Source organism: Stylophora pistillata, chromosome 2 (assembly GCF_964205215.1).
Source record: "Stylophora pistillata chromosome 2, jaStyPist1.2, whole genome shotgun sequence".
Lineage (NCBI taxonomy): Eukaryota > Metazoa > Cnidaria > Anthozoa > Scleractinia > Pocilloporidae > Stylophora > Stylophora pistillata.
This window is the reverse complement of record NC_142520.1, coordinates 2,401,464-2,427,656: the sequence shown is the minus strand read 5'-3', so window position 1 is coordinate 2,427,656 and position 26,193 is coordinate 2,401,464. Positions and strand designations below refer to the sequence as shown.

General features: G+C 38.2%; 1 protein-coding gene across 3 annotated transcripts; it reads right to left on the bottom strand.

Moving 5' to 3' along the window:
• On the bottom strand, window positions 1–18,594 carry LOC111326591 (proprotein convertase subtilisin/kexin type 6). Of its 3 annotated transcripts, XM_088747924.1 has the most exons (14): window positions 17,500–17,596; window positions 12,875–14,195; window positions 11,670–11,736; window positions 9,803–9,892; window positions 9,131–9,268; window positions 8,491–8,555; window positions 7,806–7,894; window positions 6,943–7,121; window positions 6,153–6,365; window positions 5,919–6,019; window positions 4,999–5,220; window positions 4,511–4,815; window positions 2,325–2,471; window positions 1–1,692 (listed from the first exon to the last, which is right to left on the bottom strand). In XM_088747924.1, the coding sequence occupies exons 4-14, from the start codon at window positions 9,878–9,880 to the stop codon at window positions 1,382–1,384; spliced, it is 1,848 nt and encodes a 615-aa protein (XP_088604050.1). In that variant the 5' UTR covers window positions 9,881–9,892; window positions 11,670–11,736; window positions 12,875–14,195; window positions 17,500–17,596; the 3' UTR covers window positions 1–1,381. The 3 variants fall into 3 exon arrangements, with proteins under 3 accessions (XP_088604050.1, XP_022786340.1, XP_088604049.1); XM_022930605.2 differs by lacking the exons at window positions 11,670–11,736; window positions 12,875–14,195 and adding an exon at window positions 18,127–18,594 and having other exon boundaries at window positions 17,500–17,604; XM_088747923.1 differs by lacking the exons at window positions 11,670–11,736; window positions 12,875–14,195; window positions 17,500–17,596 and adding an exon at window positions 10,670–11,626.
• Window positions 18,595–26,193: the final 7,599 nt, after the last annotated feature.

Sequence of the window (26,193 nt, the reverse complement as noted above, 5' to 3'; positions counted from 1 at the left end):
CTCTTTAACATTCAATTTTATTGACTCTGAGCAATAAACTGTAACAGAATCCATGTCATGTTTTACGCGCTGGAATAATAGTAAAATAACTTAATATTTACATTGATCATGACGTAAACCCTCTATATTAATTCAAAGTTAAAAGTGAAAATATAAACAGCAACTAGAATATCCTTGTGATAAATAGCATTTCGTCGAGTTTTTGTGTCCTTTTAGGTCTACATGAATAGAAAACACAGGTATTAAAAAGCTTTGTGAAATTTGAAAAATATATTAAATCAGACAGAAATGTCCAAAAATTCAAATCTCTCTCATCTTAAATAAACTGTTTTAATTAACAATCTAAATACTGAAATTTCTTTTCTCGACGCATGCACCTTTCAATAAATTATGAAAACTGGAATAATAGTTAAGGACAGAAACCAAAAAGGGTCGATCTGAAAAAATATTAAGAATCGATACCTTTTAGACAAATCGCTTTTGAAAAGTTTGTCAAATCGAGAAAACAATTTCAAATCCTAGTTTAACTCCTAGATCCATGTATAACTTTCACAAATATCCTTTGAAAATTGTCCCGACTCGGCTTCCATGGGTCGTACAACTTCAGACAAAAAAAATTCAAGGACTTTTCAAGGACAAAAAATGGTTTTCAAGGATTAAGTTTTATTCATAAATCTAAACTCTTTGACCCCTTTTCATAACCAAAACAGTCAACTTTGCATCACTTGACCATTTACGATTGAATACACATTTGCTCATCGCTCAATTAAACTGAAAGCAAAGGGAAATGAAAAATTCATCGACCAAAACTAGCCAAACCACTACATGTTTACGTTGCCCCTTAAAACAAAAGCACACGGCGGACTACCCCACATCGGAGGCCTTGCGCATGAAATTGAGGCAGAGATCCAACTTTACTTCATGTGCCACTAACGTTTTATACCGACCATTTTCGCTTTTTGGTAGTTACAAGTGGACAAATTTTCCATAGCAAAATTGTTTAATTTATCAGAAAAGCGATAAGGCACACAGAAGTTGCTAAATTTCAAGGACTTTTCATGACCTACTAAAGAAATCAAGTACTTTTCAAGGACTTAACCAAATTCAAGGACTTTTCAAGATTGTACGAACCATGGTTTCCGTAGTCAAGTCTTAAAGAAGTCTGAAATAATCAAAAATAGGAATCTGTATCAACTGAAAAAAAAAAAAAAAAAAAACATCGGCTGCTCCTCTCAACCTATCACAAAAAACACGCTTTAAAATGGTCTCATTAGATTTTACATGTGGGTCCGAGTTTCTCTCAAAAAGACTTAACAGCTGTTAAGCAAAAGACAAGATCAATTTCCTCTTTTGTTGACTCTTGCAGCAGTTAAGGTCTCAGTTACAACATAATTCTACCATCACCGCTTTCCACTGTAGTCATGTACCGAATAGTTTCTTTCTCAGTAACAGCTGTATCTCTTACGTCTCCACTTGGTCCATCGATTTTTCTATCAAACCCTTTATTGCCAGTGTCACCTCCTATGTTTACCGTTGTTATATATAGTTCAGTCGCCTCAATCTTCACTTTGCCTTTTTTTCTCTCAATCAAAATAGACCTGACTTTGTACACCATCGTTCCTCCAGCTGCCCCTATCAGAACCACCACCACCACCACCACTACCACCACCGTGAGGTTTTTTTTACTGGTACCTGAAAAAGAAAGCTTCAAATTACTGAACGATCGTGCATGCCCTTGCTGTGGTCAGCACAATGCGAGCCATCCGTGGTAAGAACGTCACTAAATATCGAATAACTTATTCACAATGCTATACTGCATCATAGTAACTAGTTACATCCCTAAATGTAAATATCTTCTTTGACTTTATGGAATACGTCAAATCGTATTCGGTAACTACGGAAAATCAAAGGTCCTCTTGTTTTAATTACTTTTCAACTAAAATATGTCAATCTTGTTGGGATGGTTCGGCATAATGAACTCAGGAACCTGATTGGAAAGATGTGCATTAGTAGCTAACCCCTAATTTGTACTTAGTTTTCAAATCTGAGGACATATTTTTTCTTGTCTCGTGAACAAGCTTTTCTTCCTCCAGTCTAGTCTCTTACCAACAAAGGAAACGTCAAATATTCCACCCAAAAGGGTGGCTTCAAAACTTATGTCGTATTTCGTCACTGAGAAACACGACATACAGTATCCATGATTGGTTTTTTCAGAATTATGAAGGGAAACACGGGTGAAAGGAGCTATATTGCATCAACATATAAAGAATTTTTTTGTTTCTCAACAGAGCAAAATCTTCGAGGCAGAAGCTAGATCAATTTACCGTCTTTGTCTTTGTCATTAGTACGAGAATGATGTTTGGTAGAAGAAACCGTTCCTGTTGGTTCCATTGGGCGACTTGTGAGGATCGTCGGAACCGAATGGGCGTCTGACGTTCCATACAAAATCAAGGACCAGCTATGAAGAGTGCCTAAAACAAACAATGTATTTCATTACTGAACAAAGTGTTAAAGTAAGCTAAAGGAGGAAAATAATGAGACTCGTTGGAAAATGAATGAGGGGACGTTTAGATTTTGATGAATGAATTGGGTACCTAGAAGAGCAAGTGGCGCTAAGAAAAGCTTTTCGACACTTGAATGCGACCACTTCACATTTTTCTCATACAACTGTACAACACCGCCGCCCAGATAGCCCAATGGATGGTGCGCTGGACTATTGTGCGGGAGGTCGAGGGTTCGAGCCCCGGCCGGACCCTCAAGGTCTTAAAATAATTGAGAAGAATTTGCTACCTTTCTAAAACATCAAGAAATGGTTAGATATTCTAGTCTTCTCGGATAGGGACGAATAAATGGAGGTCCCATCTCCTCTAGGGTTGGCGTTGGAGACGTTAATTTCCCACACACGAGATTACTGTGTGATGGATGTCCTCCCCTGGGGTGGGACGGGTGGGAAGGTGAGGATCACTGATACGTTCGAAAACTTGTAAAGAGTTAAAGTGGACCTAAACCCAAAATTTTTTTTTCGCTAAAAGAAATAAGCTTATTTTTTGGAGTATTTCTGTGCAAAAATATTTTTAATTTGCTCAAATCTTTAATTTTCTGTGCCCAGTCAAAATACGGAAAATCGGCCGCCATCTTGCCCCACGACCGAGTTTAAAGAGGAATGGCTCTAGCGGGTAATGTGACGTCAAATCGAGAACACGAAAGTCTACATTTCACACATTTTCACTTTTTTGGGAAGGTTGTCGTCGATATTGTCCGAAATATGCCGACTAGGTGTGTTGTATGAGGAATGTATGAAGCGTGATACCTTCTTGCAAATTTCGCACGTTGCTACATCCTTCTACAATACACTTAATGGGCATATTTTCGGACAATATCGACTACAACCTTCCCAAACAAGTGAAAATGTGTGAAATGCAGACTTTCATGTTCTCGATTTGACGTCACATTACCCGCTAGAGCCATTCCTCTTTAAACTCGGTCGTGGGGCAAGATGGCGGCCGATTTCAGTATTTTGACTGGGCACAGAAAATTGAAGATTTGAGCAAATAAAAACATTTTTGCACAGAAATACTCCAAAAAATACGCTTATTTTGTTAAGCGAAAAAAAAAAATTGGGGTTTAGGTGCACTTTAACATGTTACCCTCGTTTAATAGCGATATGAGTATGATATGAGTATGAGTCAGAAAGTGAACTTGACTGATTATCGTTTACACTATCATAACGACTTTGTAGATACTTTGACCCCTTTTTTTTTTAATGATGAAGTTATGTTAAACTGATTATTCTGTAGTCCTTGAAGAAGTCTTTGTCGCGAGAACTTGCAAGAACGAACACGTAGGGCGGTTATTTACACGAGGTCTCACCCAAACCGCGGTTTTAAGCAAGAAGTGGTCCTAACGTATTCTCTATAAGAAGGTTGTCTTTCCTCAGTCCGCTAGCTTTCGGTCCTCTTGATACCGTTGACAAAAATAAACGTTCAGATAAAAGATTCAGCTAAGCTCAAGATAGTTTCGGACGTAGTTTTGTTAAACAACGGCTACACTTTGTTTAAATAAGCGGCCCGAAGTTCTTTATCATCTAGTATAATTGTTTAATCCTTGGTTTTCGAACTATTACTCTCTTCGAGCAAAAGCTCAATCAAAAGTAGTGAACTCAATCCCAGCCAACTGGAGCAAGCGGCAATTTCTTAATTTCTTTACACGCCGGTGATCTTAACTCAGATTCTTGAGGAAGAAATTATTTAAGAAAATGTAGAGCTTGGTGGTTAAAACCTTAAAATGTCCCTTCTTTTGAAAAAACCACACGACGCTCTCTCATCTTGAATTAAATTCTAAATGACGATTTTTCCGTATCGGGTGCAAGGTATGAAGATTGGGGAATATTACTTGGAGTATATCCTAGGAGTGTCACGTCACATGTTTAGACCAATCGCGCGCAATCAAAAATAATTAATGGGTTATAAACTAGGACATAGGATTACAAGGAGGGAGTTTCATAACTCACCAGTACTTTTTGTACTTTTGTGCTTTCTTTGATCCAATTCTGAAATTTCAAGCTCCCAGGTCCCCATAGAACTTTCTCCCCAGTGAACAAGAGTTGCTATCACCCAGTCAGTCAAGTTTTTCTTCTCCTCAAATTGATCAAGTGGACGATACTTCGTCAGTTGAGATGATGTGCCACTCGGAGCCTTCAATTTTAGAGACAAGTCCCCTCGGTAATGAAAATCAAGATCTACTTTTATCTGGACGTGTTCCAGGAATGTTATAGGGCAGTTCCTCACTGTTTCTGAAACTGTCCCAGGGATACGCCTGAAAGTGAAAACGATGGTCCTCAATGTTAGTCCTTCACTAAGAAAAACAACTTACAAACAAAGACAAAATAATAAAACACTCAATAGTACGTTATAAACCCTTGGATTGGGGAAAACGATGATAAATAGATAAGATGTTATTTCAATGAAATTTATTTTCTGACATCTAAACCTGACTTACTTGTTCGTATCCGTGCCTTTAATTTTGCATGTATGCAGCCGAGGTACTGTTTTCCAGTTCTTTGCTAGGCTGACCATTCTGCTAACGTCCATAAGTCCAAACCCATAGTAAGTGCTGAAAAAAAAACCCGCGTTGTTCTTCTTCCAGTTTCCTTGCTTGAGTGGCTCTCGTCTTGCACTGTGAACTATGATATGTTGTACGTCACGCCAGGTTAATTTGGGGCTGAAAGGGAAAGGTTTTTTTTTTATAAACATAGAAAGAAAACTCCAACCACGCAGCTCTAAAACTAAAATCTACAACAAACTAAGTGGAAATCATTCGAAATGAGATCCAAGGAATGAAAACCCTTATTTATCCGTTATCCCTTTTTATTCAACAAATGTGAATATCACCAACTTCACGTGCGTAAACGGTAAAGGTTCACATGATGCAATCAAATCCGCAGACGAGAGTAAATCTAGTGAGAATGATTCACACCCCTCGCAACACGTCAAAATTTGCGGCAATTGAACTCCGTCGTCAATTATCTCAATAGTTAAGAAACATCAGTTCGTCTCGTCCGTGATGGTATGGTCAATAGAGATTATTCTGGGGAAGTGCGCACGAACAATTTTTATTTACGAGATGTGATGGATCAGAGGAAAAAATAAACAACAACAACGAGTGAGCGCGGCGAACGAGTGAGTTTTTGATGCATCGCAACCAGTGAACAAAAATCGCTCAAGCACTTGCCATGGTATGATGTTTTTAGTTCTATACGTACTGAGATTTCTTCTCCGCAGAACGACACATTTCAAAGATTGAAACCGAACGACTGTGAAGATACATCGTTCGTCCAGTCAGAGACACGAACGACAGTAATTCACAATGTAAATCTTAGTGTGTATGAAATAAAGCTTCATGCGAGATAAAAGCCTTACTTTGCTTGCAAAGTCAGTGCAATTAGTCCGGAAGCCATGGCGTTAGCCGCTGACGTCCCCCCAAAATCTTGCGTACATCCTCCCTTTTCATCCACGGTTACCTGTGTATGTATGAATACAGTAAGTGGACTTTACTGCCAATTTTTATCAGAGTACCCACGCAATCGAACAAAATCGGAAATAACTTAGCACAGTTATCTTTTTTACAACAGTGGTTAAAAGATCTGTCCTTACAATACTTCCTGACTGATCTCCACTCTCTTTACTGTAGGTGGTGGCCAAAATTCCGGCGCATTCCTCTGCGTATTCTGGTTTGGTGCCATCTTTGTTCACACTATTAATAGTGATCGTGTAAATACTATTCACATAACCATTGTATGCACAGCTGTCTGAATTGCCGCCATTTCCAACTGCAAACGTGTAGATGGCACCCAGGCCATCACGACCCTTAAAAAGAAAAGAGACTCTCAACTAATTGTGATTAGAATTAAGTAATGTGGGCCGCGCGTTTTGATTGTTGAAATTTTTCCAAGGAGCTGGATGTCAATCTGAGAGAAATCATGCCATGTGTTGTACGTTCAGGAAGAAGTTTTTTATGTTCCAAGCAGCCACAGAGGGCCGTTCAATTTAACTATATTTCTAATAAACTATATTATGAACACAAGAGAACGTAATGCATTATGTTAACCAGAATATGCCCCATTAATCCCATTGAGCAACAAGGAAATAGGAGCGGAGTTCCTTTTTGCCTCGTTGTCCCAACCGCCAACTCTTGTGCTGTGGTGCTGTTGCGTTTTACCGTAAAAGATGCCTGATCGTAGGTTATATGCAGCTCTGCGGTTCGATTCCCGCGGAGACTTTAATTTATTTTGTCTTTTTCCAACGCTGGCAGCAATTAGCTTCTCGCAAAAGTACACATAATTAAAGTACACATTAAAAAACTCCGTATCTTTCTAATTATGAGAGTATCGATTACTAAGTCGTATACAAATGACCTAAAATAGATACTCTTATTAACCTGTACCTTGTCTACACCATATTTAAGAGCCTCTTTAGCCAAAGGCCCTGGACCCTCGACTTCCATACCCCAGCTATGAGGCCCCCAGCTGTTGGAGTAAATGTCGACGCTTCTCAGTTCGTGAACTAATGCCTTGGCTTCGGTTGCATCAATCGTCTTTCCTATACCATCAAAGAGGCGAATACCTGAGTACAGAGGAGGAAAATAACAATCTGTGTTGGAGATTTCTACACAGTAAATTACATTTTAACAATTACATTTTAAGCTCGAGATTTCTATCGCAGGATAGTCGATGAGGTCGAAGTCCAAATCAACTAATTCACGGATACAAATCGAGTGGGAATAATATGAATCCATCCATCGTTCGGAATTAAACTACACAAGCTCACGTCTTTGTTTCCACTGTATTCACCATCTATCATGCGCTGTATAACATGCTGAATTCTACACGCATTTTGATTGGTTCTTAATTGCTATCTCAGTATTGGAGGACAGATGCAATGATGATGTCACCTAAGACAAAATTTCGTTTTTTTTTCATCAAAAAAATAAAAAAATAAATAAATTCCGTGTTGTCGAGGGTCTGGTTCTGCAAATTGATTACAGAAGACATCAAAACGTGGTTACCAGTAACACTCGGCTGGACCTCGCACGCCACTCTTTTTCCTTACCATATTCTGACAACATTTGTAATCTGTTGCAGAACAGAGACAGCAACTACCATAACCACTCAGATAACAGCATTTGTAATTGGGCACTGATAATGTTATTATGCCAACCAAGGAATCAAATTAACTTGTTCATAAATAAGATGATTTTATCATGCAAAATTATTGTTCTGAAATTAAGTGTTAATTCTAAGACAATACCTGCAATTTTAGCATTGTATGCCAATCCCACTCCACAAAGATTATTTCCTGCAACTCCAGCTATGATTCCAGCACATCTGTTGCCATGACTAACGAGAATAACAAAAGCATTTATTTTCCTATAACTGGTTATAATTCTGAAAAACAAAATCTTTTGATCACTATTTAGAATAAATAGAGTTTTGCCTATATGAGAGAAAAACATATCTGTGCAACATTTTCCAGAAAACTTCCTTAGAAGTCAGGCATGAATAAGTAAAAAAAGTTACTGTAGATATCTATTTCAAATTAAGACCAGTATTTCACTGCTTTGTCAGAGCTATGGTGTCTGGAGAATGCTGATCCATGACAAGCTTTAGCTATCTATTTCAAATTAAAAACCAGTATTTCACTGCTTTGTCAGAGCTAGGGTGTCTGGAGAATGCTGATCTATGACAAGCTTTATTCGCCTGTATGTTGTACTTCAGACTTGTAGAAGGAATCTATTGGCTACGGTTCCATTTTATCCACAAAACTGATGAGTTAGATGAGAACACTGAAATGCAAGATCAAGTTAAGTGGGAGCCAATACCTTGATGGTGATGGGAAGTTGGTTTTGTGTGGAGAGATTTTGCATATCGTATCGCCTCAAAGTAAAATTAGTCATAAAGGTACGTTTCAAAAGTAAGCAGACATAATTTCATACCCTTTTACACTACTCTTCAACTGAACTGCTGTCCCTTGCACATAATCATAACTTGCTGATAAATTCTAAACATGCAAAACATACAAAAAAAACAAATTTTGATTACTTATTAACCTAGAAACCAATGTAAGTTGTTATCATACACAATTATCCAACAATTGTCGGTCAAGATTTAAATTTCCACAAATGTGGCTTGATGTGATCAGTGTGCTGTATGTTTTGATAAGAACAAGGTATATTAGTTAATTTGCCCCATGTGATGAGTTACATTAATGTAATTTTAAGGTAATCAGGTAGCTCTTTATGGCATTTACATATACACCTATAGTCACCATGGTTACCTAATGCCAGTATTGTCATCAGTATAGCTACAAAAAGTGTAAGTAAACTGCAATTAACATACATCTTGAAAAATGAAGTTGTCATGTACAAAGGTCAATATTCTATAGTGTTGGAGTAGGAATTGTTATCAAATCCATATTAAATATCTTGCCAAAGATAATTAGCCCAGCACTAATGGCAAGATCTGATGAACAATATGCATGATTCAGCAAAGGTTAATAAGCTGGGAAGTATATATTGTCGTAAGTAACTTAATCAAAATAATGGTGTACAGATATAAAAATAATTAAGAAATTACATAGTTTTCTTGGAGATCAGGATGACTGCCATCAACTCCATCATCAACCACTGCCACCAGTATTCCTTTACCAGTATAACCTGCCTTCCAAACAGACATGATATTGTATGTTGGCTCTCGGGGGTTGTTAGGTCTCTCCTAGGGAAATGTATATGCTATTAAAAGAGTACTGTAAAATGCTATGTGGGTACATTTCCCACCTTTACGAAGGCAAGTTTTCTCAGTGATTGGCATTAAAATAGAGTGTATCAGCAAGGTCTTTCTTGTTAAGGCAAAAGTCACAAAGTTCAACAATCTGACATTTGCCTGGATGTAGCTTAGGTATTCAAGATTTTTGTGGCTAATTAATCCATGTGAACTCTTGTTGGTTCCAAACATCACTGATTTACAAGTCAAAGATTTAAAGGATTGCAATTACTAAAGGAATAAAAAACTGAAAAAAAAATCTTTTGTCCCCGAATGAGGATCTTCAACAATGACTTCCTCAATAGCAGGTTCGAAGTTAAAGTACTTTATGCAAGTGATTCTAAGGTCTTTAACAACTACATCATAAAGAAACCTCATGGAAGGTGCTCAACATGCACATTTAGCAGGAAAATCAAGCCTGCAACAAAAAATCAATATAGCCTCATTGTACTTCACTCATAAGATGAATGTAAGAGTGTTACTTACAATGTACCACTGTAGATTAAACAAAGGATCATTAAACTTTCTTGAGAGCAGTCTATATGTTTGTTCCTTCTGCTGCATATACCACTCAATCTACGCAAACAACAAATTTGTCATTAAATCAAATCAAATCTTAAAACAAACTCTGATTGATAACTGTCTTTCCAATCTTTGATTTATCATGTTAGTCTCATCAATAGGGACTTTAAGATAAAGGAACGCGGACATCACGAAAGAGAACCGAAAGTAAAATAACACCTGAGAGCTTCATTGCGCATGACCAAAAGTCAGATGTGCTGCGTTGTTGCTGGTGACGGACGTTGCTAGAAGGCCTTTTGCGTCGCTGATAAAACGTGAGTAAATTGGTGGTTTTTTGGTTTCTACAGACCTTTTAATTAACAGTACCTGTGTTATTTTGGATGTTTAAGAATCTTCTTTGTTATTTTTTATTTAAAAAGTCGGTTGCGGAGTCATAATCATAAACAGCAGTGTAAATATAACACTGTAGTGTCAGTTCAACCTAGACCAAAATAAATTTAGCATATTATGCTAAAAAGGCTCAAATCTCGTTAAAACACAGCAGAATGGCAAGAAATTTAACAGTAAGCAATCTCGGTAAAAACCTCTGTTCTGTGAATTACTCATACATTGACGGATCTAATTTTCAGTTGCTGATCTCGGATCTAGCTGGGAATGGCTTCGAAGCCCAAGTAAAATCGGGATCATGTCAGAGTAGCAACAAGGGTAGGCAAATCGCTTGAGAAGGATACAAAGGCCCTCGGTTCCATCACATACTGTTCCTTGTTCACATTCAAATATAGCAGGAATTTGCAGTGCATCTTCAAAGCGAGATGTGTGATGCTTCTCTACCCTGAAATTGGCTGAACACTCTGCTCCATTTTGGTCCCAGCAAAGAAAATTTCGGATACTCTTGGTAAGGAAAGTCCAAATTATCTGACTTGCTCTCCTCATAAAGCAGCAAGAATTCTGCATCAGTAATAAAGCCCATTGCATGACTTATACACAGCAGTTCTCGAGTTTCCCTGAAAGAAGCCATATTAAACTCGAAAAAATCGCCGCGTCGCTCGCAAACTGAAGAACCTTAACTTAATTTTCCCACCACAAACGTGGTGCACTCGACCCAGGCTCTCTTCAACGGTCATGTACTTCAAGGCATCTGTGTCCCCATATCTTAAAGTTCCTAATGTCAGTACGTGACTTTGCTAATACTGGGGTCAGAATGAATGCCTGGATTGGCCAAGCCAGTACCAGGTCGCTCAAGGGGGATGTTGCTTCGTGTGGCCCATATCTTTGTTGTTATTGTATTAGATGCAGAGTCCAAAATCCTCCCCATTAGCTCAATGGATAGAGCGCTGGACTGTTGTGCGGGAGGTCGAGGGTTCAAGCCCTGGCCGGACCAACACTCAAGGTCTTAAAATAATTGAGAAGAATGTGCTACCTTTCTATAACATCAAGAAATGGTTAGATATTCTAGTCTTCTCGGATAGGGACGAATAAATGGAGGTCCTGTCTCCTGCAGGGTTAGGGGTAGGAGACGTTAATTTCCCGCGCACGAGATTACTGTGTGATGGATGTCCTCCCCTGGGGTGGGATGGACAGGTTTGTTGGAGCTTAAAAACCTCGTAAGGGACCTATGTCCTTCTGTTTCTGCTCCAGTACTTGGTACAAATCCTTAAATACTCAAATACTCAAAATCCTTTAGATTTGTCTGTTTGCAAACCTTTTTACTTTTTATGATGGGTTGGGGTGATCATTTGTCTATAAGCAAATGTGAAAATGACTGTGGACATTCCGAAAGGTACAAAATTTTAACGGAAACCTTTTGCTTCCAATGAGCATACAATCCCACCTGTTCTTTTTCCTTTGTCCAATTTTCATTGGAAGTCAATTGATAGCTTTACTCCCATGGTTTTCCCCTGGAATAAACATTTAAGATATCAATTACCAGTCCAAATAGTATCTAAAATACCGCAAAACCTCACTGAAAGTCAGCAAGCTCTGCCTACATTTTTCAGCCGTTGCAGTCCTTGCGTTCTTTGAGAATTGCATTTTTCATAACTCCTGTGCTAATTAGTCTTAGATTTCAGTTATTTGTGCAATATGTAGTTTTCTTTTAAGCTCCAAAAGTGCTACCTTAATTGGAAAATGAAACAGAATTTTTAACACAATGCTACCCGATTTTATGGCCATGAAGTTATGTAAACAATAACAGAGAATATTATACCCTTGCGAAATGGATCCTGGAATTCCTAGGAATTCTTAAGAATTACTGGAAATAAGATGTGAATTTTCATGGTAAATTCAGACTGGGAATTCCTCGTTCTCTTTCCTTTGGTTTGGCTGTCACAACCGACAGATCCAGGTTTTGAAGCATACAACAATGTTGTTTATTCTCCCTTGTGGTCGTGAGCTCTGAGATGACTCACTAGTCCAATATAAGAGTGGCAAACTTTTGGGCACTTGTGGCATGGATAGCAACACCTAGACATTCCCAAAAATTCCATGTTTATAGCCAACAGGACTTGGAATTCCTAGGAGTTCCAACTCAGTGCACCAATGACTTCCCTGAAATACTGTTAATCTAAAAACTTGCTAGAAACTGCTAGGAATTTTTAGGAATTTCTAGGAATGTTTAAGAATTACTGGGAATTTTAGAAAAACTTTGAGGCAACTTTGAGACAAATAAATACATGCATTAACTCCCAACTAAAAATACAAGAAGTCAATGAAATTCAGTTACATGCTTAACTCAGGTTTACATGTTAATTATTTGCTTTTGTATATAAACATCAACATGTAGTAATATTAGGATGAAATTCCATTTTCTTTTCTTGAAACCTTCATTAAAATTATCCTCAATTACAGCTACTCATTTAAAATAGTCCTTGTGAATCATTAAATTTGGTTTAAAACAAATTGTGAATAAAATCTGTTGATTCTTTTTCATGAAATGCAATAACTTGGGTTATGTTTGTTGCAATAAATACTATCAGTCAAAAAATAGTCTTGAAAGGAATCATTTCATTTGGAATGATGATACAAATGATATTTTACCCTTTCCTCCCTGAGTCAGGCTTTGACTTGATTTAATGCGGTTGTAACTTCTTTGGAAACTCTGTGTGTTAACATTCAAATGTAAGCTATCAAGCAGCATCTTCATGCTACGCTGTTTAGTTTTGTTGATTCTGCAAGTTGAAATTCAAAGATTTCTATTCAATTTGACTAAACACTCTTGGGAGTGAAGGGCTTAATTACAGTTAAATAACTGATTTTTTAATTAAATTCTTGTTATAACTGTATTAATTAATTGCAACGAAGTTATCCCAAACTGCAGACTAAGCAGCTGGTTGTCAAACGTGACTAAAATAATCCTGAAACATTTAGCTTACTGATAGATTTATTTCATTGTAAAGTGTAAGCTTAAGAAACTGTGGTATGCAAGTGACTGATTCGATTCTCAGTTTTGATCACGTACCAAATATCGCAATTTGTACTCACAACAAACTTTCAGAATCCTAGCTTTATAAATGGCCACTCGACCCTTCTACCTGCATTCGATAACCGCTGTCCCTTATCTTAACTTAACGGCGCCAATGACTTGCTTTTAATTTACAACACTCCCACTGTTCTCGTTTTCCCATTGAAAAACAGTAAAACCCATCTTTAGAGATGTCATACTAAGCAATACATTTCACAAGGGTATAGTCACCCGGGTCTCATAAATGCAAGAAGTGCATTCGTTTTTTACTTCTGATCGGTCTGTTTCAGCACTTTTTTGGATAAAGGGATATTTCTTGGTTATATTTCCTTACATTTTATAATTTTGACCAAAAGGATATAGTATACAGTTTGTATTCTCATGCGTTTATAGTCCCTTGCTTTGGTAGCACGCGATTGTCTGGTAATCCAGACAAATCGGCATATTGGCATCTTAAATGTTTATTCCTGGGAAAGAGCTATCAATTGACTTCCATCCAAAATCAAACAAAGGAAAAAGAACAGGTGGGATTAGATATCACAACTATATCGGCTATTCGTAATTTTGAATTTGATGCTGACTGCTGTACATTCTGTAAATAATTCTAAATGTTTATCCTATTGTGTCAATTACTGAATTGTATATATTGTGTTTTCTGTATTTATCTCCTTCTCAATAACTATTTCATTTTATTTATTTATTTATTTTCTTGGAGATGTTAGCATTTTTTTGGCTATTTTAAATTTGAGATGAAATAAAGGCTTGTTGTTGTTGTAACTGTAAAGGAAACTGGAGATGTCATGAATGAAACATTGCCGCGAAATGTAAATAACAGATTTTCTTCAGTTTACGTAACTTGCAGGATATCTTCAGTTAGCATGATCTCCTCGGCCCATCCTAGAGCGAGAGAAGGTTTTAAACAAAAAATTTCTTGAAAAATTAAGATTTTTGAGACTCTAAAACAAAAAGGATCGAGGCTGTTTGAAACGGAATGGAACGGAAGGTATAGGAATTTATCACGGACTTCAGCACAAACCCATGCATAAGAGGCAAAAGGTTTTCGTTAAAATTTTGTACCTTTTGGGATGTTCACGGTCATTTTCACATTTCCACATAGATAAATGATCAACTCCACCTGTCATAAAAGCAAACAGGTTTGCGAACAGACCATCTTCAGAGACCCAGGGGCTGCGAGTGGATTTCAAGGTAGGGCAGAAGAGCTCCTGGGGACATTGTCTTACAAGACTAGTTCCAAACGGTCGCAGTTGTTCTGGCATCTGATTGGCGCCAGAAAAATCGTTGTGTTTTTCTGCCCAATCAGAGTGAAGTGTGCTTTAGAGTCCTTTCATGTGAGAAATATACAAGAAGTTCAGTTGCTCACCATGTTTGTTTGGGCCATACAATGGAGCTTTGCTCAAGGCGAAAAGTTTCAGTCTCAGCACACAATGTAAGAGAAATTGATCAGACTGTCTACAAAAATTTCACGCAAAATTATACTGAGTACTTTCGCAGGTATCACAAGAGAATGTGTTAAAAAGTTTGCGAGGTTCATATAAAACAGGATGGTTGCAGGCATTGATATGTCGCTTTAAACGTTAGACAAGATGTCAGCTTAAATGTTTCTAAATTTTTTGCATAATTTACTGTAACTGAAACTTTCCCAATCCCGCGAAGTTATTTCGTTGCACAGGCCATGCAGGTATGTCGAGCAACTGGCGCCTACGCTTGCACAGCTTTCTGTAGACGCCAAAATCTAATCTTCACTTTGTAGTATATAAAGTTGTTCAAAATTATGGCCAAGGTTGCAGACAACGCGAAGTTCGTGGACGACCTCCAGCAAGCGGTTAGAGAAAGCTTAGCTGTGTTTCTGGTTAGCTAATTAAAATCTGAACAAAAACTTATTATCGAGAACATCGTGGGAAGGAGAGATGTTTTCGGACAGTTACCGAAGGGGTTTGGAAAGAGCTTAATCTTTCAACTGCTGCCTAAAGTGTTCAAATTCTTGAGCTCAAAAGACCACAGATTCTCTTCTAGTCCCTTGGTCATTGTCATTTCACCTCTTTTGTCGATTGTTGAAGACCAAGTTAAATACCTTTGATCACTTGGAATCGATGCTACTTTCATCGGGGAAAACAAAACCAAAGACCAAGTAATATAGGATGGAAAGGGCGGGTTTGCTTTATTGTAAATGTCAGCTTAGTACAGGGTCATCTACCCACATCTGATAAACAGAAGTTTCCACGCATAGCTATTCTTCTTTTTCAAGCAAAGATTAGATTAGATTAGATTTTGGCACGCACAGAAAGCTCACCAGTTGCTCGACATACCTGCATGGCCCATGCGACGAAATAACTTCATGGGATTGCAAAGTTTCAGTTACAGCAAATTAAACAAAAAATCTAGAAAGTTTTAAGCTCACAACTCGTCTAATATTAAAGCGACATATTAACGCCTGCAACCATTGTTTTATACGAACCGCGGCATTCTCTTGTGATACCTGTGAGACTACTCAGTATAATTTCCAGTAAGATTTTCACAAACAATCTGATCGATTTCTCTCACATTGTGTGATGACACTGAAACTTTTCACCTCGAGCAAAGCTTTGTCGCACAGCCCAAACAAACATGGTGAGCAACTGATAAGCTTCTTGTATATGTCTGTGTTAAAACACACAAAAAGGACTCCAAAGCACACTTCACTCTGATTGGGCAGAAAAACACAAAGATTTTCCGGCACCAATCAGATGCCAGAACAACTGCAACCATTTGGAACTAGTCTTGTAAGACAATGTCCCCAGGGGCTCTTCTGCCCTACCTTGAAATCAACTCACAGCCCCTGGGTTTCCGAGGATGCAAACAGACAAATCATAGGAATTTGCAAGGTTTTTAGACTCTGTATCTCACAACAATAACAAAAATACAGGCCACGCGATCACGAAGCAACATTCCCCTTGATCGACCTGATACTGGCTCACCCAATCCCAGCATTCATTTGGACCCCAGTATTAGCAAAGTCACGTATTCCCAGTTTTCCTGACTCAAGTATATCTGCTGCAGTCAGTAATGTTATAATGTCTCAGTTTTTAGTTTAAACTAAATGTAATTGCAGGTCAAAAAGATTCAAAATAGTTTTATTATCATTTTGTTTACTTTTAACAATTAAAATGAAAGTGTAAATATATCCAAACTAAAAAAAAAAGAAATCAATTTTATTCATTCACATGGTTTAATGGATCTATATAATTATAGTAATGTCAAATGTCTACATCTAATTTCAATATGTTTAACACTTGGCTTGTTTTCAATTGCAATATGTCAAGTACTCTGGTATTCATAAAATAAACTACTACAGTGTTGCAACCCTACAACCTGTTTGAATTTTCCCTTCAATTTGAAAAACAGGATCAGCTATAATAATCAACTGACTATTAAAACTTTGGAATTAGTTATTTTCAGTTGTTTATTTCAATTTATATATTTCTTCTTTCAGATAACAATCTGACCCTTTCCACCCTAATTGAAAGTTGATATTTTAAGGAGAAATTAGATGTTATTCACTCTTAGGGGTCAACCCCTAGAGTTAACCTTTTCACTCCCAGCATAGATCAGGGCAGAATTTCTACCAACGTACAATATATCAAGCAGAAAAGTGATAATAATTAATGAGGAAAACTATCAGTTGGAAGAGTATTACTTGCTCCAGTTCCAAGTTCTCTACACTAACATCATGAGCATTGTCTTGTAGAAATTAAGAAGAATTACTACTGAGATCCTGGAGTGAAAGGGTTAAGTGGTAAAACATTGATCCACAACCTCAAAGGCCATTCAGTTATAGTTGGGATAATGTTAGATAAATATCCTGAACTCTGGGAAAGTAATCAATAGCTTCATGGAAATGTCATTTGTAAAATTATGGGCTTTTTTCGTTTAATGAGGCTTTTGCTGTTATACTAAGCTGCAGCTATTCATTGGTTAAAGATGGTTTTGTTTTTCAAGTTGATTAAATCTTAAAATGAACTCATAACTAATTGTCAAAATATCACATTTATTAAAAATGATATATTTAAGTATAAAAATATTCAAGGGGACAATGCGATTAGATAAATAAACAAGCGATAGAAATATTGAATATAAATTTTTAATTTTCAGTTATCAGAATGAATGTAAATGTAACATTTTTCAATGTGGCATTATGTCTTACCTTCGGCTCTTTTGATAACTTTGCATCAACTTCTGATGATAATCCATTCTTTCCAAGCATTTTCACCAATTCTGGTTTTTTGAACAAATGATAGTCTTGGAACACCTGAAAGCATAAAATTTTGGTAGATCTGGTCACTGATGCTACACTTTAATAGTCCGCCTATTTTAAGCAAACAAGTTAAAAAAAAAGTGTACGAAAGGATATTGAAAGGATTTAGGATCAATCCCACCTTTGAATCAACATGTACTTTGCTTGAATTCATAAAAACTGTGCTTTGATTGAAAGAAATTGACTTAAAAATTCTCTTCCGCATGTTTTCAAATGGCTGCCATCTCACTTGAGCCCACAATTAAACAGTTTGCGTATGATACACGACCCTCGCAGTTCTAAATATATGAACTTCATATATTCATTGTATCTAAACAGTTTGCAGCGATTAAGGAGAAAAGTTATTTTTTACAGCAAAACCTATTCAGGAGACGGTATAAAAATAAATGTAGCCTCCCAGAAAACGCTTCGCGTTTTGCCATCTCCCCTACCGTTGGTACACAAGACGATAGCCTGTAAAAAAGGGAGCATATAACATAGACTCAATAAAGAAGCCTTTACCAAAGTAAAACTCACATGTTTGTCGTAAGAAAAACCGTATTTATGGGCCAACATCTCGGCTACTTGTTGGCTGCCACGAACTTTTACCGCCCACGAATTCGTAAAAATTGCATCGGCGATAACGCTATTTCCACAGTACAACATCATAATAAACAGAACACAAGAAGACTCCCCAACGATAGGAGAAATAGAAGAAAAATACCGCGCCATCATCGCTTCAATAAACTGAGTTGGATAGTACGCTGTGGACTGGCGGGTGTGTACGTGATGTTATGAACCGCAGTCTGGTAACGAGGAATGTTCAGTCCAAACGTCTGACTATTGTATCTGTGGATCAGTTTTAGTAGTACTTAAATAAAACTTCTGAGGCGTGTTTCAGAAGAAAGGAAAAATGTGAGCCAAACAATAACAAAAACTTTTATAACAGATTCGTGATGGAGATGAACGTGACCTGATTTCGCGCTTCAGCAGTCCAGGATGAGTTTATTTTAATTTACCGATAAATATTCCGGTCACGTATTGCATCGCATGACGCGTGTAGGAGTAACCAATTTTTGGCACATTGCCTGGGAATGAGTGAAAATTACTCTTTTAAAAAAGGTGCATGAAACAACAAATAAATGCATCTAGGCCACGTCTGATAGGCGGTTTGTACGTTATGTCATTTGCCGCCATGTTGGTAGACGTAAACAATGGATATCTCATCAGCTCCTTTTCTTCCACCAGCATTTGTTCCTTTCATCATTGTTACCTGTGTCTCTAGAGATTGGTTGGCTTACTGTATTTTGCGAAACGAAACGAAACGAAATGAGTAAACCCGTACTGTATTTGGCGAAACCAGCTCTTCGAAGACTCTAGCGATATATAACTTATTTCCTCCGATTCTACAACACTTTTCGTAGATACAACTCGATGCAGTGATGATTTTTTAATAAAGAGCTCGAGCCAAAAGGTCAGAAGTGCGCCGTTTCGCAAATTACAGATATGTAAATCTGTAATTTACGAAACGAGCTCTTTGAAGACTCTAATGATATGTAACTTATTTCTTCCGATGCTATGACACTTTTCGTAGATACAACTCGATGCAGTGATGGTTTTGTAATAAAGAGCTCGAGCCAAAAGGTCAGAAGTGCGCCGTTTCGCAAATTACAGATATGTAAATCTGTAATTTGCGAAACGAGCTCTTTGAAGACTCTAATGATATGTAACTTATTTCTTCCGATTCTATAACACTTTTCGTAGATACAGCTCGATGCAGTGATGATTTTGTAATAAAGAGCTCGAGCCAAAAGGTCAGAAGTGCGCCGTTTCGCAAATTACAGATATGTAAATCTGTAATTTGCGAAACGAGCTCTTTGAAGGCTCTAATAGCATTTGGTTAGTACCAGATAAAAACCAGGTCAAAATTGGAATTCTGCCCTTTGACATTGCTGTAGCATGTGTTAGAAACCTTGCGCGTACCGCAATGTATGTTTGTACATTTATTAAAACCTACAACAATTTTGTTATTTTTTACCGGCCGCCTAGTCCACTTGATAGTTTATGAACAGAAAGCAATTTATCTTTAGGGACTTCTTTCCTGTCCGCTACCTTTTTTTAATTACCATATTGGTCTTTCCGAAACATTGCCATATCAGGTTACTAGTTATTTCTCATTCTTACGCAATAGAAGCGTGACACGTGTGAGATTTGGTGGGAAACTCGTTTCGCAAATTACAGATTTACATATCTGTAATTTGCGAAACGGCGCACTTCTGACCTTTTGGCCCGAGCTCTTTATTACAAAATCATCACTGCATCGAGTTGTATCTACGAAAACTGTCATAGCATCGGAAGAAATAAGTTACATATCATTAGAGTCTTCAAAGAGCTCGTTTCGCAAATTACAGATTTACATATCTGTAATTTGCGAAACGGCGCACTTCTGAACTTTTGGCTCGAGCTCTTTATTACAAAACCATCACTGCATCGAGTTGTATCTACGAAAAGTGTTATAGAATCGGAAGAAATAAGTTACATATCATTAGAGTCTTCAAAGAGCTCGTTTCGCAAATTACAGATTTACATATCTGTAATTTGCGAAACGGCGCACTTCTGACCTTTAGGCTCGAGCTCTTTATTAAAAAATCATCACTGCATCGAGTTGTATCTACGAAAAGTGTTGTAGAATCGGTAGAAATAAGTTACATATCATTAGAGTCTTCAAAGAGCTCGTTTCGCAAATTACAGATTTACATTTCTGTAATTTGCGAAACGGCGCACTTCTGACCTTTTGGCTCGAGCTCTTTATTACAAAATCATCACTGCATCGAGTTGTATCTACGAAAAGTGTCGTAGAATCGGAAGAAATAACTTACATATCATTAGAGTCTTCAAAGAGCTCGTTTCGCAAATTACAGATTTACATATCTGTAATTTGAGAAACGGCGCACTTCTGACCTTTTTGCTCAAACTCTTTATTAAAAAATCATCACTGCATCGAGTCGTATCTACGAAAAGTGTTATAGAATCGGAAGAAATAAGTTACATATCATTAGAGTCTTCAAAGAGCTCGTTTCGCAAATTACAGATTTGCATATCTGTAATTTGCGAAACGGCGCACTTCTGACCTTTTGGCTCAAAGTCTTTATTTATAAATCACCACTGCATCGAGTTGTATCTACGAATTGTGTTTACGAATCGGAAGAAATAAGTTATATATCGCTAGAGTCTTCGAAGAGCTGGTTTCGCAAAATACAGTACGGGTTTACTCGTTTCGTTTCGTTTCGTTTCGTTTCGTTTCGCAAAATACAGTAAGCCGATTGGTTGCAAACCACCTAAAAGATGATGGGCACCTGCGATGTGCTTTCCTAATTATATTAGTTCTGAATACGAAAGCGACCTTTGCAGCAATGAGCACTACTAAGCTGTGTCGATAATTATTAAGGCCAGAAAAAAATTCAAACCTGTACGGGAGTTCAAATTTGTCATTTTCAAATATTCACAGTCCTATAAAAATTCTGTGAGGAAAGGGGCTTAGACCCCTGGCTAGAAGAATTTCCCAAAATCTCCATCGTATTTTCCTCTTTTTCAAATCGCGAGAGATTGTAGCATTAGTCACTTCCGGGAGATGACAAAACTCGGAACCCCACTCGATGGAGTACCTTATGGAGTACTTAAACTCGCCGGGGCCAGACTATGGCGTTTCGTTGCGGACAAAAATAAGTATAAAAAAAGAATTGACTTACTTGGAGAAATAAACAGTGAGATTAAAAATGTGTGGTCGAATAAATAAAACTTTACTTCAAATAAAAAAAATAAATGGTCCTCGACAATAAAAAATGTGGTTTTAGGTTTAAAAATTGACGAGAAAATATGGCCAACGAAAAAGTGCAGTGGAGCGAAAAAATTAACATCGAAAAAAAAAAAAAACTAGCCGAGGGGAAGCGAAAACTGATTGACTCTTTGACCGGATGTAACCGGGTACCTTATTATAGGAATATAACGAAGCATGTTAATAACGCGAACAAAATTTACGCGTCATAAAATTAACGCGAATTTTCCAAAAGTTATGTTTACATACATTTAATTAACGTGAATTTCCGTGCGGTATGTTGCATAATTATTCCCACATTGAAATTCAACACTTCTTTAAGAGGTTATCACGTGTATCGCACAAGCTGGAAATGCAATTATTCCCGTTAGGGAAACGAGAAGTTGTGTTCGATTGTTGGTATAAATGGCGATCAACCTTAACATCTAAAGAAGCCCATGTTGTAGAAAGATGTGAAAGCACATCAGTTAGACTGCGAAGCTAAAAACAGAAATTGAGAAATGAACAGAACATTTTTCTTAGTGTTTATTGCTGAGTTTCTTAAAGAGATGGTTATACCGAAAACCTCGTTGAATCGGGCGTACTGCAAAATATACTATCCCAGAGGACGACAGAACATAGTATGTCCTTGGTTGCCGGCCCTTGTTATGCAGTGTATATATTGTATTAAGGTTTTGTTATCGCGGCTGGGTGCATGGAATAAAGTGGCATATTTTTTAAAAATAATTTTTGTTTTTCACGATCGATAAATACATTTTCCGTGTGATATGTAACTAATTAACACGTCTCACTAGTTTATCCGCTCGTGCTGAAAAGGAACTACTGAGGACAGTTGTTGACTTTTCACAAATCCGATGCTTTTCTTCCTTCATCAATTACTTCTAAACCGGCACGAGTAAAGTACGCTTAGCTTCAATTAGTTGTTAAATCTTCCAGTTAAAAGAAGACAAAAAAGGTAAAAAATTTATTTGAAAATGACTCTTGAAACTGGTGGGAGAATTTGGTTATAAAAAAAAGAAAAAACGTGTGACCGAATGACGTGACAAGCGCCCAACAATGGCCTTTTCCCAGGATAAACCGCACACAACGGAGACTGGGCTGAATTATCGCCATGGCGATGCTGTGGTTAGTACAGATCTTCCATCGCGTGCAAAAGTAATGGCGGAGTTTGTCAGTGATCAGTTTCATAAGGCCTGGAAGAAGCTTAAACTACAACAATGGCTAGAAAATCACGGAATGAAAGTGTCAGGCACTAAAGAGGAGCTAGTGGCCAGAGTGGAGAATGCGGAACGAGCGGGAGTTGAGCGGGGGGGGGGGGGGGGGAGGAACTCCCATATGAAACAGACGGGGATGCTCGCCGGAAATTTTGAATTTAACCCCTAAAGGAGACCATCTGGGCGTTGCTCAAGCTTTTTGTGACCCCTAACGGAGACCAATCTGCGCGTGGCTTAAGCAAATTTTGACCCCTAAAAGAGACCGCTTAAAAACACAAATACGACATGAAATGAGTTTTAATGATATAAAGACATAATCATCGAACCCTTTCATTTAAAAGTAGTTTTTAAAAGCATTCTCATAAATCTCAAGTTCTTCATCATGTTCATGCATTTTCTCTTTGGCGCTTGGTATAAGTACATTAATAACGCTAATTTTGGGAGAAATTCATTAACCTTACGTAATAAAAGCCGGGGAATTAAAGTACCACGTGTGCCTCGTGACATCAGTGGCCTGAAGCCTGACGTCATCCCTGACCCACTTCATTGATAACAAGAAATGACTTACCTTTTGCAGTGGTTTGCAGGCCTTTCGTCGATCCGATCGCTTGTTGGCAGTGAAAGTTGTATTCCAGTAAATATTGTTTTGTAATTTTGTAAGTGCTAAATCCGCTGAGCCTTGATTTATGATTTATTGATTTATTCAGCTTCGCCAACCGGCAGGGACACCGCAACAGCTTGCGCCGATTACTGCGGGCCCAATAAACCCACCCATCCCACCCCAGGGGAGGACATCCATCGCACAGTAATCTTGTCTGTGGGAAATTGACGTCTCCTACCCAAACCCTGCAGGAGACGGGACTTCCATTTATTTGTCCCTATCCGAGAAGACTAGAATATCTAACCATTTCTTGATGTTATAGAAAGGTAGCCTTCCTGTTATAGACAAACAATAGACAAAGCACAAAGACATCTTGTAACAACGCTTCCTTCATTGTCACTGATTAATCGGATTATAATGCTCTCGACTATTTGTAGAAATCTTTGATTTATAATCACAGAGGTAATACGGTAGGATCAATTTTACTATAGGTAGTGTCGGCCGACATGGCGACCGACATGTCGACCGACATATCGGTCGATATGTCGGTCGACAGTCGGTCGATAGTCGGTCGACGGGTCGGTCGATAGTCGGAAGATAGTCGGTCGACATGTCGGTCGATATGTCGACCGACTGTCGACCGACAGATGGAGTGTCGCGTCTCGGTGGAATATCGGTCAAGAGTCGGTGGAACTGATCGGTCAAGTGTCAGGGGTCTATCGGCCGAGTGTCGGTAGTCTATCGGTCAAGTGTCTGAACTTTATCGGTAAATATAGTTTGAACGTCGCTCGTGTGGTTGTGTATTGTTGCAGTGTCGGTATTGAAAAATTTGAAACACAAAACACGTCCATATGGTCGACAATAGGTCAAATGCCATTGAAGCATCACTTAAGTGTCAGTAAAGTATCGGTGAAGCATCGGCCAAGTGTCGGTCAAATATCGACCGACTGTCTACCGATATGTCGACCGACTATCGGCAGACATATATCGGTCGACATATCGACCGACTATTTTCCGACTATCGACCGACTATCGACCGACTGTCGACCGACTATGGACCGACTGTGTTTGCTTGCGGTGAATGTTAGCTTTAAATCTCCGGTCGAAGGAATCACAGGTGGTGCGGACCTTATTATATAGGTTTAAATGCAATAATTGGTGCACAACGATTCCCTTTAATTATCAGAGGTAAATGGCGCAACTCTTTGTTAGGTCCTTGTGCTGAACAAGATGGAAGCTGTATGGTTTCCCTTTAAAAAGGTAGAGGATCGATGCAAGTAGCTATATCATTCATCCAACCCTAACTTCTATTGACAAGCTACCAGACTATTTCTCCCCAATTGACTTGCGTGCAATATAACTTAACTTAAAAGCTTGCATTATTTTTAAAAGCTTGCGTTATTTTTTAAAAAAAATAACGTTCAAATAGGATAGGACCAGCTACCTACCCATTGATATCGTATTTAATTTCACAGGACAGGTGCTCCGGAACAGAACGCCAATTCCTTACATATCTAGTCATCAATTCGAGCAATTTAAGGAATCGAATGAAACCCGTCCAATTCAAACTATCATATGTCGATTGGAAGTTTGGAAAGTTTAAGTTATGATCCAGAAAAGCTTTAAAGATCGCAAGTCTAACGCTTGGTTTGCGCTCGGCTCAGAGGGCGAAACCATGGTTTGTGACCCAGTCTTTCTCAGTAGGTCGACTGCCGGTCATGGTTTTCAAATCACTAAATGGCTGGCAGTCCGAGTTTAGGAAATCGAGCTTACCGATCATATGCTGAATCTCTTTTACATTTTGCCGGCTGACAAGTGTCAAGCGCTGCAAGAAATACTCAAGATATTTATTCAATTAGTATGACCTAATTTGTTTGGAAATAGTTTCATATTTGACAATGATTTGCAATCATTTCACATTTTTCATTTAATTAACTGTAAATCATCTTGTGACACGAGAGTTAGACTTGTGGTCTATAAAAATCTGGTGGATGGCTTTGTACTTCTTATTCGACATATGGATATGACCGGTTCGATTCCTTAGATTTAAGAAAAGTACCGTACGTACTGCCGGTCATTTAGTGATTTGAAAACCATGATCTTTCAAGCTTTCCTGGATCGCTTGGCAGTTCTTAATCGACATATGATGGTTTGAATTGAACGCGTTTCTTCCCCAAACACGGAAATAAGAATGAGAACGTATTATCAGATACATGGGTGGATCCACAACAGTTCCGAAAAAGGGTCGAAGAAATTGTGGCGTGAGCCTTGCACCAGTTGGCAATTTATAACGAAATGCATTGAGAACATTACGTGGCTGCGCAGGGATATAAACTTTCTCTTCGAGTGGTTTAAATATTTACTGTGAGCGCTGCGCACGGGGCTTTATATTCTCCCACGTGGCGGGGGGGGGGGGGTGGGGAACGAAAGAGGGTGTGTGAGGGCCTGGCACTAGGGAAATGGAAGCGAGGAAAAAGAGTACTTTGATTAATGGTCGCACATCGCGGTTCTCACCCTTTTCAAGTGGCGAGTTAAACTGAAAGAAAATTCTTTGAAAGAAAAATTTCTTGACAGACAGCCCCATAGAACAATAAAGGCAAAATTCCCCCACTAATTATGTGATGTCAGACACGAGCCATAGCCTGGGGTTGTTTTAAGAACGTCGTTATGTTTCTCGGAAGTTTTGCAGTTTAGGCTAAATGAAAAATTAAGTATGTATCTAAACACCGCTGAAGCTTACGCTGTTGGCCTTATCTGGAGTTAAATCCAAGATAAATGGCTCAGCTCTCACTCCCATGGAATGGGGAGTAAATATCGAAAAGAGACCAGTTTTACGGGGGCGAACTGTGAACTCGAATTGCAAACCGTGACTAAAAGAAAGAAAGAAAAAGGAAAGAGAAAAAGTTTAAGGAGATGCGTTTCATATGGGTCACTGGCGCTTCAGCTTATGGTTC

Coding starts and splice junctions, on each gene's coding strand:
- LOC111326591 (XM_022930605.2), bottom strand. CDS start 18,324: ATGATGGCGCGGTATTTTTCTTCTATTTCTCCTATCGTTGGGGAGTCT. Junction 8,556..9,130: donor CTGATCTCCAAGAAAACTAT/GTAATTTCTTAA, acceptor TTGCATGTTTAG/AATTTATCAGCAAGTTATGA. Junction 4,816..4,998: donor AAAGGCACGGATACGAACAA/GTAAGTCAGGTT, acceptor TTTCACTTTCAG/GCGTATCCCTGGGACAGTTT.